General features: G+C 41.4%; 1 protein-coding gene across 1 annotated transcript in view; it reads left to right on the forward strand.

The window, feature by feature from the left end:
* Positions 1–254: 254 nt before the first annotated feature.
* The window catches only part of hs6st3 (heparan sulfate 6-O-sulfotransferase 3), a 257,123-nt gene continuing 240,365 nt past the window's right edge, over positions 255–17,012 (forward strand). The window contains exon 1 of the mRNA XM_062975559.1: positions 255–997. Coding sequence (XP_062831629.1) covers positions 480–997 — 518 coding nt within the window. The 5' untranslated portion in view covers positions 255–479. The remainder of the gene's footprint in view (positions 998–17,012) is intronic.

A 17,012-nucleotide genomic window follows, 5' to 3' on the forward strand; every position in this document is an offset into this window, starting at 1 on the left:
GTCCAACTGCATTCAAGCAGCGCAGAGAAGCATCCCGGCCACGTGGAAAGAACAGATTGACACCGCCTCCAGGTTTCCCGCGCTCGGCCCCACCCCTCCACCAACACACCTTTTACACCATTGGCCAGCACTATATATACGCCCCGCCCCTTTCTTCGACAGAGCACCACCATTGGCCGGAACGTGAGAGGGGGTGGGGCTATTTTCCGACAGTTTTTAATTGGCTGCCGCTGCCGGCATAGAGCGCTCGGCGATTGGCCCGCGCGGGAGCCGATCCTCTCCCAATCCGGGTCTGAGGGAGGGAAGTGCGAGGCAGGCATTTGGCAGGGGCGCGAGGCGCGGAGCGGAGTCTCTTCGAAGTGCGCCTTCTCTCCCGCTTGCCTCGCGTCCTTCCTTCCTTCCTCCTTCGGCGCCGCAATGTGGGGGCGGTGGCGGGGGAAGAAGGAGCGGGGAAGGCGGCAGGTGCGGGACTGAGCGCCATGGAGGAGCGCCTGGGCCGCTGGCTGCTGGTGCCGCTGCTGGGGGCGCTGCTCTGCCTCGTCCTCCTGCTTCTTCTCTCCTCCGAGGCGCCCCCGCACGCGCCCCCGGCCTGCGCGGGAGGAGGGAGGAGGGCGGGAAGCAGGCCCCGCGCCCCGTCCCTCCGCTTCGACATGCGCGGCCGCGACGTGATGGTCTTCCTCCACATCCAGAAGACGGGCGGCACCACCTTCGGGAGGCACCTGGTGCGCAACATCCGCCTCGAGCAGCCCTGCCACTGCCGGCCTGGGCAGAAGAGGTGCCTCTGCCGACGGCCCGGGGCCGGAGGCGCCGCGGGAGAGGGCGAAGGCGACGGCGCCGACAAGGGCGACACGTGGCTCTTCTCCCGCTTCTCCACCGGGTGGAGCTGCGGGCTGCACGCCGACTGGACCGAGCTCACCAGCTGCGTCCCCGCCGCCATGCAGCGCCGCCGAGGAGGAGGCGGAGGAGGAGGAGGATGCCCCGACGACGGCGCCCGCAGGTGAGGGGATTGGCACCTCCACGCCGCCATAACTCAGGGCTGGAGCCCGCGGTGGCGCAGTGGGTTAAACCCTTGTGACGGCAGGTCTCATCACCTGAAGGTCGGGTTGCTGACCTGAAGGCTGCCGGTTGGAATCCAACCCGGAGAGCGCGCGGATGAGCTCCCTCTCTCAGCTCCCGCTCCATGCCGGGACATGAGAGAAGCCTCCCACCAAGGATGGTAAAAACATCTGGGCGTCCCCCTGGGTAACGTCCCAATTCTCTCACACCAGAAGCGACTTACAGTTTCTCAAGTTGCTCCTGACCAAAAAAATAAAAATATATATCAGGGCTGGGGGTCCTGGGAGGTGGAGCCTGGGTGTATCCAGATCAGGCACGGGCAAATTTCAGCCCTCCAGGTGCTTAGGACTTCAACTCTTACCATTCCTAACAGCCTGCAGTCCATTACACTTCCCACAATTAGAAGTTGTCTAGTTTTCATAACGGATGCAGAATCCATGCAGTTTGATGTTAACTTGAACAACCCTGGCTTGGTGCCATGAAAGCCTCCAACGCTTGTCTGTTGGAGGCAAGTGTGAATGTTGCAATTAACTACCTTGATTAGCATTGAATGGCCTTGCAGTATTCACACTTGCCTCAAACAGACAAGAGTTCTTTCTCCCACCCTGGACCTTATTCCATAGATATATAAACCCCACTTGCCTAGTTTTCAACAGACCTCACAACCTCTGAGGATGCCTGCCATAGATGTGGGTGAAACGTCAGAAGAGAATGCTTCTGGAACATGGCCATACAGCCCGGAAAACTCACAGCAGTTACACTTTCCACAATTAAAAGTTGTCTAGTTTTCCTCATGGATGTAGAATCCATGCAGTTTGATGTTAAGCTGAACTGCCCTGGCTCAGAACCATGAAAGCCTAAGAGTGAGTTGCAGTTTCACCAGGCCTTCTGCTTTCTCTGTCAAAGACTATGTTACCGAACTACATCTCCCAAGCCTAGGTTTGCTGACCCTCCATTTGCCATGGCTCAGTGCTATAGAATCATAGGAGTTGTATGTGTTGTCAAAGGCTTTCATGGCTGGACTCACTGAGTTGCTGTGAGTTTTCCAGGCTGTCTGGCCTTTCAGAAGTATTCTCTCCAGAGAATGCATTCTTTCCTGAGTTGCAAGGTTTTTCAATGCTAATCAAGGTGATTAATTGCAACATCCATACTGACCTCAACAGATTAAAGTTCATTCTCCCAACCTGGACCTTCCACAGATATATCAACCTCCCTTGCTTGGTTCCCAGTATACCTCACAACCACTTAGGATGCCTGCCATAGATGTGGCGAAACATGAAGAGAGAATAGAATCATAGAGTTCGAAGAGACCTCATGGACCATCCAGTCCAACACCCTGCCAAGAAGTAGGAAAATCGCAGAATTCCAGAATATTTTTGGAACATGGCTATACAGCCTAGAAAACTCACAGTAACCCTGCAGTTTCTCTCATTTTATACCCTGGAGTCATGGCAGTTCAAGTGGTGTCAGGATTCTTTAATTTTACACTATAGAGGCATCTTTTACCCAAATAGGAGGAATAGCCCATCTGCGAGACAAAGCAAATGGGCATAGGGTTTTCCTAAGAGCCTTCCTAAGGGCAAGTAGTTCTTCCTGGGCAGCTTGCCCAAGTAACCCCGCTCAGAATGAAGCCAGCACCTTGTAGTTTCCCCACATTTGATGTTTTCTCAGTCTTTTGTGTTGTGCTACCACCTCCAAGTTGACTCCTGACTTGGCCTTCAGGGGACATTGCCCCTTTCTTTCCTATGAGACCCATAGAGTGCGCCATGCACAGGCCCAGCCAATAGGTTTCCAGTCCTCAAATTCTGCCCCCACCCCAGTCCTACACTCTAGAAGTGATGCAGTTTGGCACCACTTGAACTGGCATGGCTTAATGCTGTGGGATCCTGGGATCTGTAGTTTGATGATGCACCAGCACTCTTTGCCAGAGAAGGCTCAAAACCTCATAGAACTTCAGCTCAATAGCATTGAGTCATGATAGTTAAAGGGGTGTCCAGCTGCGTTCATTCTACAGTGTAGGCGCACCCTTTGACTCACATTCAAGCCACTACACAACATTGGCTTTCATCTTAATCTTTGCAGAATATAGTTGACCATGGAGCTGATCTCAGTTTGAAAATATTCCACCACCATCTTTCCAGGAAACCACTATTATGCCATTTTGTTTGGGGGTATTATACCATTGCATAGACAGGCAACAAGGATTAGTGATAACACTTCCCCATGATAGCCCTTTCAGGAGTGAATTTCTCTTTCTAGGGGCAGATTTCTCTCACTTCCTCTTGTCTCACCCCGGTTTTAACTATGAGTCATTTGTAAGTCATATTTTTGTAAACTGAAGACTGCCAGTAATGGGAAATGTATCCACGTGGTTTGGTATCCAGACGGTCCTGGAGCCAAACCAAGGGACCATTGTAATTATTGTGCAATGAGTGGCTGGTGGCTATGGAAGTATTTACTGCCCAACTGCCTTAAACCTGTTTTTTTATGGCGTCACTCCACTCATTGTGAAAACATCTTCTCTTGATATGATGTGCTTCAGTGCTAAGCAATCCAGCACCATCAATGGGAGGTTGGTTTATAGCACGCAAAAAACTGGTATTGATATCTGGAAAGCTTGCAGATAAATCTTTGTGGAGTTTGGTACAGTAGAGTCACTTATCCAACATTCACTTATCCAACGTTCTGGATTATCCAACACATTTTTGTAGTCAATGTTTTCAATATATCATGATATTTTGGTGCTAAATTCATAAATACAGTAATACTATGTAGCATTACTTCATATTGAACTGCTTTTTCAGTCAAATTTGTTGTATAACATGATGTTTTGGTGCTTAATTTGTAAAATCATAACCTAATTTGATGTTTAATAGGCTTCTTCTTAATCTCTCCTTATTATCCAACATATTTGCTTATCCAACGTTCTGCCAGCCCGTTTATGTTGGATAAGTGAGACTCTACTGTAGTTGGAAAAAGGGATTTTTGTATCAACTTGTATCTCCATCTGCAGATATTTTGCAGAATTGTGGAAATGAGGATCAGTTAATTCAACCTCACTATTTCACACACCACTATTCTACAATATAGCAGGGTGGAAATTGTGCCAGATACTTGACTGCAGCTCCTAGCATTTGCCATCATTGACTGGGCTTGATGGGCATTGCAGTCCAATGAAAACTGCAGGATCTTTTGATTTCAATCCTCGTTATATATGCAGACTTTTATTGTTTTATGCATGAAATTACAGACATGTGTCATTGAAATATTTGACACATTTTCCCTTACAATCTTTTAATTGGATATCGACAAGAAGCAGCTTGGGTTTTATTCAAAATTCTTCACAGTTCTGTTTACTTCTGAGTGAATGTGCTTTTGGTTGCTTGGTATGTTTCTTACTAACTGCTGTTAGGGTTCACTTAACAACAATGACAGTGTTTATATGTTTAATCTGTTACATAAATGTTTCCAATATGTATAAAAAATGGAAAGTTGTGAAAACTTACTGTGTTTTAAAAATGCATGGTGGAGAAGTATGTTTTTCTCATTGTGTCTGTAGATTATTTTACTGTTTCGGTTCATTTGATCCATTCTTTTGAGGGCTACTTTGTAGATTTTCTTGGATCTGCACCAGGACTTTTCCAAAAGATTTTTTCCAACCAAAAATTTGTTTTGCTGAGATGGTCCTACAGGTTAAAGGATGGGTTTTTTCTTCTCTGGATTCCTTAGAATGCAGTTTCACTAATGTACATTAAGACTGAAGCAATGTACTTTTTTTTTTTTTTTTTTAAAAGAGAGGATTAAGAAGGAATTTCTTTTTGCTCTAGTATATCTTGAAATTGAAAAGAAACCCCACTCAAGGGTGGAAATCAAATGATCTGGGAATTGCCAGAGAATAGTCTGAGGCAAAAGAAATACTGTTCATATATGTATTTTCATTCCTCCATCCTCAAGAACTACAGTAAGGTATGCCACATCCTCCCAACACATTTCCCCATGGTTTAGTATAATCTTTCCCTACATATCTTTTATCCAAGGAAATGGATTAGTATACAACAAACCCATCTGAAACTTATTAGTTTAATTGTTCCTTTCCTTAGTTTTGCAAAACTGGAAATTCTACATACAGTATTTGGTTCTTGCAGTTAAGTGCTCAGATATTCAGTGGATAATTCTTTTTATTGTCTCTATCTAGTTGTGTTCCTAATTTTGTTAAACATATGTCATTTTCTTATTTGTTTGGAATTAATGTATAAGAGGTGCAGGGGAAATTTCCTTTATTGGCAGTAAATATATCTGAAGTTAAAAAGGAGTGACTTGTGCGTATGAGTACTGCATTTCAGTGTTTAAGTGAGAAAAAGATGTAAATACAACCAACACAGAAACTACAACCAACCCAGAAACTGGATGGCAATAAGTGGTTTTGTTTTGTGGCTGTTTCTAATCTCTATTCTTTGCTGTCCTGATACTGGATCTCTTAGAATAGGAACTAGTAAGCATGATTAGAACAATCACAGCAAGGCCAAAAAGTATAGGCTGACTTTCCATACTGGAGAATCAGCACAAAACTTTCCTGCAAATACACGTGATATGAGGACAGTCCATTTCTTCTACGGTATTGCTACTGTTCCTTTGACTGAAAACAAAGTCTGGCGTAGACAAACACAATTGATGGTGTCCAAGGAGATAGCCTTCAAGTTCCTAAGCTATCTTTGTCAAATGCAAGGGCTGTCATCTGTATAAATTCTTAATTTTGTACAAAATATTAGAAATCTAATTTTGAAATGACAACCAAAGAATGGATATCACTGATTTAGATGTCTGTATTTGGCTTTGAAAAATATATTAAGGAAGCAGTAGTAGTATTGTTTAAATTTTGGATATGCTATATAACATGGGTCCCCAAACTTAGGCCTAATTCTCTAAAGGTGCTAGGCCAAATTAAGCTAGAATAGGAAGAGGACTGAGGATGATCTACATGAGCAAGGAAACCCTAACTCACGCTGAATTGACGTTTGGCTGTTTCCATGATGTTTGACTATCTCTCATGAATGTTGTAGTTTTTCCAGAGTTAAACCAGCTTTGCCCTGCTTTGGGCTATGTTGTAAGGATACTCCAAACTAAGGCAGAATGTGGCCCTCCAAGGTCATTCACTCAGCCCCTGCCCTAAACTTTAGACATAGGGTTACCTTAAGTTTGAAAAGACTTGAAGGCACACAGCAACAATCCCAACTAACTTGACTATCCCATCCAAAAATAAGCATGCACGGTTAGGTTTATGTTGGTTAAAATTGTTCTTCATTTTAAATATTGTATTCTTTAATATTTTTGCACTACAATTAAAATGTGTAGTGTCCATAGGAATTGGTTCATGTTTTTTTCAAACTGTAGTCCGGCCTCCCAACAGTCCGAGGGACCGTGAACTGACCCTTTGTTTACAAAGTTTGTGGTGCCCTGCTCTAGAATCTGGCGTTTACTGGTACCTTAGCCAGCCATGCTTTTTCTGAAAATGAAAATAATCATATGACTTTGACACCATGCTTAGGATTTGTTGTCGCAAGTCTTCAAATCATGCTAACTTATTGCGATCCTAACACAGGAGTGTAGTTTAAATATTGTCAACAATTTAATCTCATTTTACTGTTCACCTTTCTCTGTGTTTTTAGCAACTTTTGTATAGTTTTTAAAAAAATGTTAGCCACCTTGACTCCCAATTTTGGGAGAAAGGTAGGATAGAAAAAATCATCACCATCTTGTTTGGCATCTAGAAACTTTTCTGGAATAGAATAAAGTGTTATCTGTTGTTGTAGGTTAGCGTAAGAACTTTCACACATTAAACTATTACACAATAGTCGTGTAAGTAGCATTAGCAAATATAGACCCACAAGAGCATCCTCAGTATTGCACCTCCCTCCATTTGTGGAATAGCTTACCCTCAAAACCCCAACTTTCTATATTTTTCTGTTCTGTGATTATTAAATATGTTTGAAGCAATTTCACATTTTCCCCATTAGTTAATTTAAAAGAAAGCCCTAGAATAGTGAGGGAGAGGGAGCAGGAGAGGATGAGAATTCCACTCCTTGACGTCACTTTTGTGCCAGCATATTGGCACAGTCCCATTATACAAGGTAAGTGATGGGAACATGGTGGGATTGCCAGCTATTGACTAGTTTTTTCTTGTCAGTAGCAGAAGGATGGTTTATTTGTGGGGATGAGGCAAATTGACAATGGAATATATATGACATTGTTCAAAAGGAACTGGTCCTCTTTCAATGCCGGTTTGCCTCCCGCATGCAATAATGTTCTAAATCAGTGGTTGTCAGCCTGGGGTCCCCAGATGTTTTTGGCCAACTCCCAGAAATCCTAACAGCTGGTAAACTGGCTGGGATTTCTGGGAGTTGTAGGCTATAAACATCTGGGGCCCCCAGGATGAAAACCGCTACCCTAAATCTTCAGACTTAGGGTAAATATAAAAGTGTGAATATTGAGCCATTAACTCCGAATTTCTGAATTCATACCCTAAGCACTGTTGTGGTTTTTATTCCATACAGAATGCCTTATAAAAATCTGGGAATGTTCTAACCTGTACATAGCTCACAATAAAGAGCTCATGAAAGTTCATGACAACAGCGAGCTAATGAAAGTTAGTAATAAATATACCACAGGATATTTTGTATCTGTTGAGATAATTTTAAACTGAATACCTGTCTAGAATCTGTCCTGGAAAACATACTGGGTATATCTAAAATATGTATTATAGGCTAGCACTAGAAAAGATTCTAGCAAAGGCTGAACAATGCCTATTTTCACCAAAAGATACCTGCCGAGATAATAGAGTTGTTTCATGCTTGCACCCTGACACAAATTCTGTCAAAACATCATCTCCCCAATTATATATGCACATTTGCAGGCTTTTTGAATATCTCCTTAAAAGCAAATGTTAACTTGGCAAATTTGTAGTTGCACTAATTTGCTAATAGCTTCAGTGGTTGGGCTAGGAGATTCTGACAGGAAATATCCTTGTGAAATAAAGTGTGTCTTCTAACACTTCATTACAAGCTTAGATGTTTGTTTGCTTTCACAGAATTAATGGACTTCATTTTTACTGTCTGAAATGCATGGCAAACTCCACTGATTTCAGCCGTCAGAAATAACGTGAGGATTATCTCACTTCATTACTTTCTTCCATTATGTGTGTGAAGCTTGTAGCATCGTATTGCTTCCAGAAGGAAAAAGTTGTGTGTTTCATTTGCTAAACAAATGAGTTATAAAATGAGGTCCCTAGTCTGTGAGCCCTCTGAGGTTATTTGGTTTGTCATATCACTATGACACTTTCCAGAGATGATTGCACCCATAATGTTTTCGGGCATAGAAAGCTATAATTTATTACATTTATTACTTTACAATAAATGGATTATGAAACTATTCAATAAAAGGTATCTTGACAACAATGAACATTTCACAAAACTTCTCAGATACTTTTAATCACTTCAGTAATGAAAAAGCTAAGACATTTCTGTGGACAGTATGTTTGGCATAAAAAGTGTCCTTAGTTATCCTGTCACAAATCTTCTTTATAAATATATGAACATCAACCTTTTTTTAAAAAAAAATAGGAATATTATTCAGTAATATAACATCAGAAATGCCTTATAAGGAATATCTTTAAATTACCAAAGTTGTACAAAGTAGTGTCATTTTAGTGCAGGATTTTCAAGATAGTTACAAACTGTATTCTAAAACTCGATGGACATAAAAATCATTATTTTGAATGTGGCTGTTTTTTCTTTTATCTCCATTAAACCATGACAATATATGCACTTTTTTCCAATAGAGGAACTTGGCATTTATCTTTTTGCTTGGTTTTTCCATGCCTAAAGACTTCCACTTCAGCACTTTTGTTTCGCTATTCAAAACAATGTCCTATGCAAAGCAACCTAACAATTTATTTGTGTAAGGTCTGTTTTAACGGGATGCCCTAGAGAAGTGGTTCTCATACCTTACTCTTCTAAAAGCCTGGAACTTAAAAAAAAGCAACTATCAGTCTGTAGATTTAGACATATAAATAAATATTTTAAGCCAACAAAATCAGATAATAAAAAGGCAATTCCAATTGTACAAGGTGATAACAGTGTTCTTCCTATCCCTTTATGAATGGTTATATAGAGAGGTTATTGAATAATGCATGCAACATTTCAGTAAGCTGACATAAGAGAATTGTGTACTAAATGTTTAGGACTTGAACTCACAAAATTCTTGAATTCTTTGGCCTTAGTGCCTGGATTTTAGAGAACTGAAGTTGAAAACATCTGGATGACCAAAGGTTTTGAGAATCATTGCCCTAAGGGAAATGGGCTGGAGAGAAAAAAGGCACACTGTGAAACAATCTTGGTTGTAAGAGGGCTGATTGTATGTCCTCTAATTGGGCCTCTCAGAAGAGTTCTGTTGATGGAGACTGTTCAAAACAGTCTTGTCTACAAAGCAATGCTGCATGTAGGGAATGCTTTGAAATTGTGACTGAGTTCTCAACCACATGCCTTAATAATTCAAGCTATATGAGGGTTATCACTGACCTTTTCAGGAAATTAACATCCATCCACAGCCTCTGAGAAGACACCTTCCTTACCCACTTTAGCTGTAGACACATTTTATGAAAGCTTCTCTCACAAGGATCTGGAATACCATCAAGAATATCACTGCAAATGGGGCTCCAACATATCTAGCCACAAAGCTCTGTCACTTTTTCCTCATCCATAATTGGTTTATCTTTGGGAATCAAGTGTACTTTCACATCAGCTCCTTCACAATAACAGGTCCGTCAATACATTTTCAGATTAGTGGTACTGCTGTTGGTACTTGCATGGCAAAACAACTGTATTTACTCAAATCTAATGCTCACCTTTTTTTGGCTAAATGACCTCTTCAAGCTTAGGGCATGCATTAGATTTGTGTCATACAGTAATCTTAGTGTTGAGCCAAAGCTAAAGTGGAAGCTGCTTCACTAGCTTCACCTGGAGTTTCTATTTGAGGGACATCATCTCTCATTTAATTTCCATGGCTCAATGCTGTTCAATCCTGGGATTTGTAGTTTGGTGAAGCATAAGCATTCTTTGGCAAAAGAGGCTTAAGGGCCTTGTCAGACTACTGCCACCATGATTCCATAGCATTAAACCGAGATAGTTAAAGTGCATTCATTTTACAGCATAGATGTATCCCAATTTTTTCCTTTCACTTGCTGGAAGCTTTGGTGCTTGAAAACCTTTGTTTTTAAAGAAGTTGTCCTAAGCAGGCAGTAACTGCAATGCACACCTTTTTTTGGCCAAACGATGACTGTACTTAGTCACCGGCAAATGCTGTTTTTTGTTTCAGGGTTTTGGAAATTGAGGTACACATTAGACTCAATGATGTATTAGACTTGAATTAAAACAGTATTTTTCTGTGACTTGGAGCAACATTTCTTGAGATTTTGTACCAAAAGTTTCTCCTCTGCTTAAAGATTATTCAAGGCTATGCTCAGGGAATTATATTACGTTTGTGTTCTAGACTTGAACACAAGGATGTGAGGAGCTGCAGAAAGTGCAGGCTAGTAGCACTGCTGGAAGAGCAGGTGAAACAATTTGGACCTCACCTATCTATACTGAAACTTATCAGGAACGATGAAGCCTTCTTCAACAGAGCCAAGCAAATTCTCCTGGAAGGGCAATGTATAGAGTACATCTCATAGGCAGCAGACTGTTTCCAAAGACAGGAAGCACACACATGGGCACGCAGGAGCAGGACTATCAGGAACCAAGCCATGAGTTTGGAGCTACATAATCGAAATACTTTGTTCAGCTATTAAAAAGTAGAAGAACAGTTATCAGAGAGCACAGAGGTGGCCTTGTAAGGTTCTGTGGCTGGAAGGGCTGCCTTGGGTAGTGGTAAGTGCTTTGCTGCTCAGAGAAACAGGCACAGTGGTGTGTGAGCCTTATAGATGTCTCAGGAAGTAAAGATTCTTGGGACAAGGGGTTATGACATCATGAATCATCAAGTCCTCTGACCATTACTCCCTCCTAATTCACATGAGAACAAAGGATAGTGTAATAGGTAGCCTTCAAGTTACTTCATTGGACTGAGGTTTTGGGAAGGAAGATGAAAGACCATGGGATACAGGTTGTTATTTCATTACTCCTTCCCACTATGGAACAGGGCCCAGAAGAAAGAGAAGAAGAAATGAAGAGCTAATTTTGAAAATAGTGATGCTATGAATGATTTGGGTTCTTGGACCGTGATCTGCAGTTTCATAAAGAAGAAATTATGGCAAGGGGTGGGTTATACCTCAGTGATTTGTAAATATTTTTTTCTTAATGATTCTGTGAAGCTATTTAAGGGAGGGGGAGGTATTCCAGAAGAAAACAAAGAAATGAAAAAAAAAGCCTGAAAAATAGTTGGGAATTAGGTGATAGTACAAGAAGTCACAAATGTATAGAAAAAAAATCTCTAAGAAAACAAATGGAGAGGATGACCCATAGATTTAGATACCTCTACTAATGCACAGAGTATGGGAAATACACAAAACAAACCTGGAAGGCAAATACAATGTATTGGGCTTCTTTGAAACATAGTGAGATAAATATCATAATTGGACTATCCTGCGCACTCTAATCTTTAGTTTCTTTGCACCAATTCCTTTCTTCTGTTCTTCTAGCTTTTCTTCTCCCTTACCAGGTCTCTCCCCAGCTGTTCTTTGCATTTTTTCTTTATCAAAGCTTGTTCCATTGCTTCACCCTCTCTTCTCTCTCCAGGCTCTTACACTGCCTTCTTTCCACCCCACATTGCTCTTCCACCAATATCTCCCCTTCAGTTTGGGATCCTCTTGTCTTCTTTCGGGCTTGGGTGATTCCTTCTTTAAAGTGCGCCTCCCAGAGAACAGAATCAGGATTTGAAATTACTTTAATAGGTTGCTAGGCCAATTTCTTTCTTTTTTTAAAATAATTTTTATTGAGTGTTTCATTGATAAAATAGTTTTAAAAAACCACCTTAGTGGATTGAGGGGGAAGGGAAGGGAAGGGAAAGATTTGCAAAAAGCGGAAAAGGAAAGAAAAGGAGAAAGAAAGGAAAAAAAGGGGAAAAAGGGGTGGGGGGAAAGGGTGACTTCCCTTCTTCTCTATAATGGTGTCTTATCAAATGATGTTTTCATCTATTGTTTTCAGTCTTTCCTGCTTTTGTCTTCAATAGTTGACTTGTCTCAGTCTGTTAATGGGCGTTGCTAGGCCAGTTTCAACATGGTTGCATGTAAGGTGTCATATTTAGACAGGAAAAATAGGCTGGACAGTACCTTACTTCATAACAATATATGTGAAAAATTTCTAGGGACCTTTGTAAACCATAGCCTAAACACAAGTCACCATTTTGATGCAGTAGCCCAAAAATGCCAATGAGGTTCTAGACTGTGTTAACACAGTAACATAATATTCAGATTAAAGGAAACAATAGTACCACTCTCCTCAGCTTCGGTAAGACTTCGCCTGGCAACTGTATTCAGTTATGAGCTCCAGAATTTAAGAAGAATAGTGATGGACTACAAGGTGTCCAGAGATGATAAAAAGGTCTGCAGACCAAGCCCTGGGAGCAACAGTTTAGGGGACTTGGCCTGTTTAGCTTGGAAAAGGGAAAACAGATCAGTTCTCATTTCCCCTGAAAACAATGGCTGAAACATATTTCCGAAAGTGCTGCCCCATTAAACAACAGTGATAATTGAAATTTCATACTGTATGAATAAAAAACAAATTGTAGTTATCACAATATTTTTCCAGAAAGTGCAGATTAACTCACTTTCTACTGTCATTTGGCAATGCAGTGTATTATAATTATATATACTGACAGTATATATAAAATAAAAGTTCCATCTAGCAGTTTCTTGTTTTGCAAACATGCCCTTCGTGCTGAGAGAAGAATTGAACACCCCCCACCTGCAACATCAAATGAATATGTCTATAAGGAAATAGCATTGTATTATATATATATAGATAGATAGATAGATAGATAGATAGATAGTACACACATATTGCTGCACTGACCTTCTAAGGTGAAGCAACACATTGCTTCATAAATGTTTTTATAATTAATCTCAAATAACTGGAGGTTGAGGGCTTGACTTTGAATTATTGCAGGTTTGACCAAAATGTCTTCTTTGAAAGAAAACAACTGCCAATTGATGTAGGTACCTCTAGTACATACAGGATGCAATTTGTGTGATTTTAAGTGTTTCTGTTTATAAGAGAAGCAGAATTTTAATCTTCTAATATAGAGTACATACACCTATTGTATCAGCAGTATTTAGATTTGCAGAACTTTGATACATAGAAGGGTCACATCGTATTGAAGATACTAAGTTCCATATTTTATTCTGACTGGGAAATGGAGCATGTCACCTAATTCACTATTGAATACAGGAAAAAGTCATCTTGGTATGATTAAAATTGATTTTTGTTTACAGTTAAGGTTGCCTATTTCTTTCTTATGCTCCTTCCATCACTTTAGAAAGAAATACCTAAGCACCATAACAACAAAAATGGAAGAGAATGCAGTATGGTGATTTAGTTTACAGCAGTGGTGGGAATCACATAGCTCTTCAAATGTTGGACTGCAGATCGTAGCATTCCTCACTTTCTAACAATATGATGTATATTGAATCAATAGTGTTGCAACATAGAATGCCACACAATTGTAGTATGACTCCTTATCTCTTAACAGCCATCTTAAAGCATAAATAAAATAATTTGGGAAATGAAGAGAGCCTCTCTGAGCTTATCTAGTCCCTGATGTAAGTCTGTGTGAAAAGTAACATTGTCCCAAAAGGAATGTGAGAAGTTCTATGATGTTACAAATAATGATATTAGAAAATAAATTCACATTTGGAAAAAGAGTTATCAAGAAATGTACAATGACTGCAGTTTCCCCCCTTGATCAAATTACTTTATTAGCATGCCAGAGGGTGGCAGTAGTGCTACAAGATCCATCTCCTTGGGGTATAGCTATACCTTGCTAATGCTGAAGGTGCTAAGGAGAGATGTCTTTTCACAGATGAAGGTTTTCTGTATCTTATTGATTTGAGTGACATCTGTGTGTGCACCTAAATACACTTAACATATGATGCAATAATTTTTTTTTCTATATGATGTTAAAGATATGTGTAAATTTCTGACTGTCAAGGTATGTTGTAACAAGCTAAAAGCAGGCGGCAACATATGATATGGGCTGCACTGTCATGCTAGAAGTTCAGAATGTATACATTATGAAGCCCTTCTATTTTTTATTCTTTGCTGCTATTTGTACCACCTTAGCAAACATCTTTCCTGTACTGCCTGAAGCATTCTCAACAAATGTAATTCTTGCTAGAGTCATCATTATCCTCAGGAGAATCAAGAGAATGATGGTATGGTTTTGCACTGTGATGCATTTTAGAAATTCACCGACTCAACTAATATTTCTTGCTAGAGCACAGAAAAATTGTCTCAGACAGATTTGTATTGGTAAAAAGGGGACTTTTGTTTATAGAAAAGAGAAGAACAAGGAAATTGTAGTGATGGGGTGGTAGGGCTACTACATTTAGGAGATGACAAAATGCTAACTGGGACAGAGAAAAAGCAGGGCTACTCAACACTTTCTTTGCCTTGGTCGTCAAAAAAGAAAACAGTGTTCACCCTGGTGAAAATGGATCTGATGATGCAGTAGGGGAAATGCAACATTTAATAAATAAAGAGGTAGCACAAGAACACTTTGCTTCTCTAAATGAATTCAACTCTTCAAGACTAGATGAATTATGCCTAAGGGCATTAAAAGAATGGGCAAAAGTAATATCAGAACCCCTCTCAATAATCTTTGAGAATTGCAGGAGAGCAGAACTCCTAGCAGGCTGGATACTAAGAATTCTAGACATTAGGAATATAGATTTACAGGCATGGTCCCCCAGTCCCCAAAGCCCTAGGTTGTAGTGCTGCCTCCATAGAGCTGGGTGAAATGACCTCAGATTCGACTGATGTTAACTTGGCCATCTGGGCGATAGTCGTAGTTAACCCTGCCTGTCTCCCATCCTCTAAAGCAGAAATATGGAAACATAAAGATTTAAATAACACAGCAGAACTACCTGCCCAAGAAGGTTGTTGCGCCTTTGTGGCAGCAACTTCAGCCTTATCATTTCAAGCACATTGATACGAGCTATAAGCGCTTTCAAGAGGTGGGTCAAGTCTTCCCCTTGCCCAGTGAAGAAACACTCAATGGGGATGGGTGCTTAGCTAATGGTTACTTGGCAGAACCCATGCCTTTGTGCCCCCCAACATTCTTCCTATGTGACATTTAGAAAATATTCCCCTAATATATACCTGGTGGTGTGTTAAAGCGCTGAGGTGCTCAACTTGCGGACCAAAAGGTCCCAGGTTCAAATCCTGGGAGCGGAATGAGCACCCGCTGTTAGCCCCAGCTCCTGCCAACCTAGCAGTTTGAAAACAAGCAAATGTGAGTAGATTAATAGGTACCGCTCTGGCAGGAAGGTAACGGCGCTCCATGCAGTCATGCCGGCCACATGACCTTGGAGGTATCTATGGACAACGCTGGCTCTTCAGCTTAGAAATGGGGATGACCACCAACCCCCAGAGTCGGTCACGACTGGACTTAATGTCAGGGGAAACCTTTACCTTTACCTTACCCTTAATACAAATACCAGTGTCCAAATAATCCAAAGGGCCTTCGAGGATGTAAAATCATAAGAGTAAAACCTTAGTTAATGTGCCCTACAACTGAGATAATAACTTGCCATCAAGTAGTCATCATCATCATCACTATTAATATTATATCTAAATTTGATTACCAAGACTGGACCATACCCTAAACCGGGCAACATAACAGGATGGCTAACAGACTGCATATCAAAATAGGGAGGGTGTGTATGGATCTGGGCTTGCCAAAATATAGGAACCCCGTCCCATACCATATGACCCAAATGGCTGCAGGCTTAAGCCACCATCAATACAGGGCCATAATTAGTTGCCAAACCCAACAATATGGCAAGTGGGCCCGAAAAGAAATAGCTAGCACCACATAGCCAGGCTGTATGTGTAATGCCTCCATGTTACAAAAGAAAATAGGTAGCACAAACAAAAATGGCTGGCAGGCCTAAAACCAAAATGGCTGCCGTTCATGCAGAATGGCTGCTAAGAACAAAACAAAATGTCGACATCACCAAAACAAAATGGCCGCTAGGCTGTAAAATGGCTGTTGGGCAAAAAACAAAACAGCCACCAGACTAATGTGATGCACAGAAAAAATCAGCCACATGGCCTGCATAATTAAAATGGCAGAAACCGCTGTATGGCGCAAAAATGGCCACTGGGCTCCCAAAAAATGGCCAACACTCAAACTGCACACAAAATGGCTTCAGATAATCAATGGCGACAGGCCAGATAAATGGCTCCCATGCCAAATAAAAATTAAAGCAATTAACCCCATGTGAAAGGGAGAGGAGGGGGGGGTATGATTGTGTCAACATTGATCTCATCCCCAAACCCCCCAAAAGCAAAAATATACAACTGTAAATCTGCCGAAAAAACGGCCAAAGCCTCGCCATGGCTTGCCTGCACGAAAACGCGGCAGAAGGCTATACAAGCCGCCAGCACTCCCCACAGCCAAACCGCAGGAAGCACATACTGCCACCCGCCGAGACTGCCCAGTGCCACACCAGGCAGGCATGGCTTGCCAAAAGGCAGGTCCGGCTGGCGGTGGGAAGGTGGGGGGAGGGAGGAGGCAAAGATGGAGCGCCAGAAGGAGAACAAACGACACACTCTCCAATCGCCTCAGCAGCCTGCCCCCTTGTCGCCGCCCCGACACTTGGCCAAACACAAAGATAAAGTGGGGAAGGATGCGGCCAAGCTCGGCGGGCAGCATCCTACCCCTGATAGCTCCTACAAATTTAATAAAAT

This window comes from Anolis carolinensis, chromosome 3 (assembly GCF_035594765.1).
Source record: "Anolis carolinensis isolate JA03-04 chromosome 3, rAnoCar3.1.pri, whole genome shotgun sequence".
Lineage (NCBI taxonomy): Eukaryota > Metazoa > Chordata > Lepidosauria > Squamata > Dactyloidae > Anolis > Anolis carolinensis.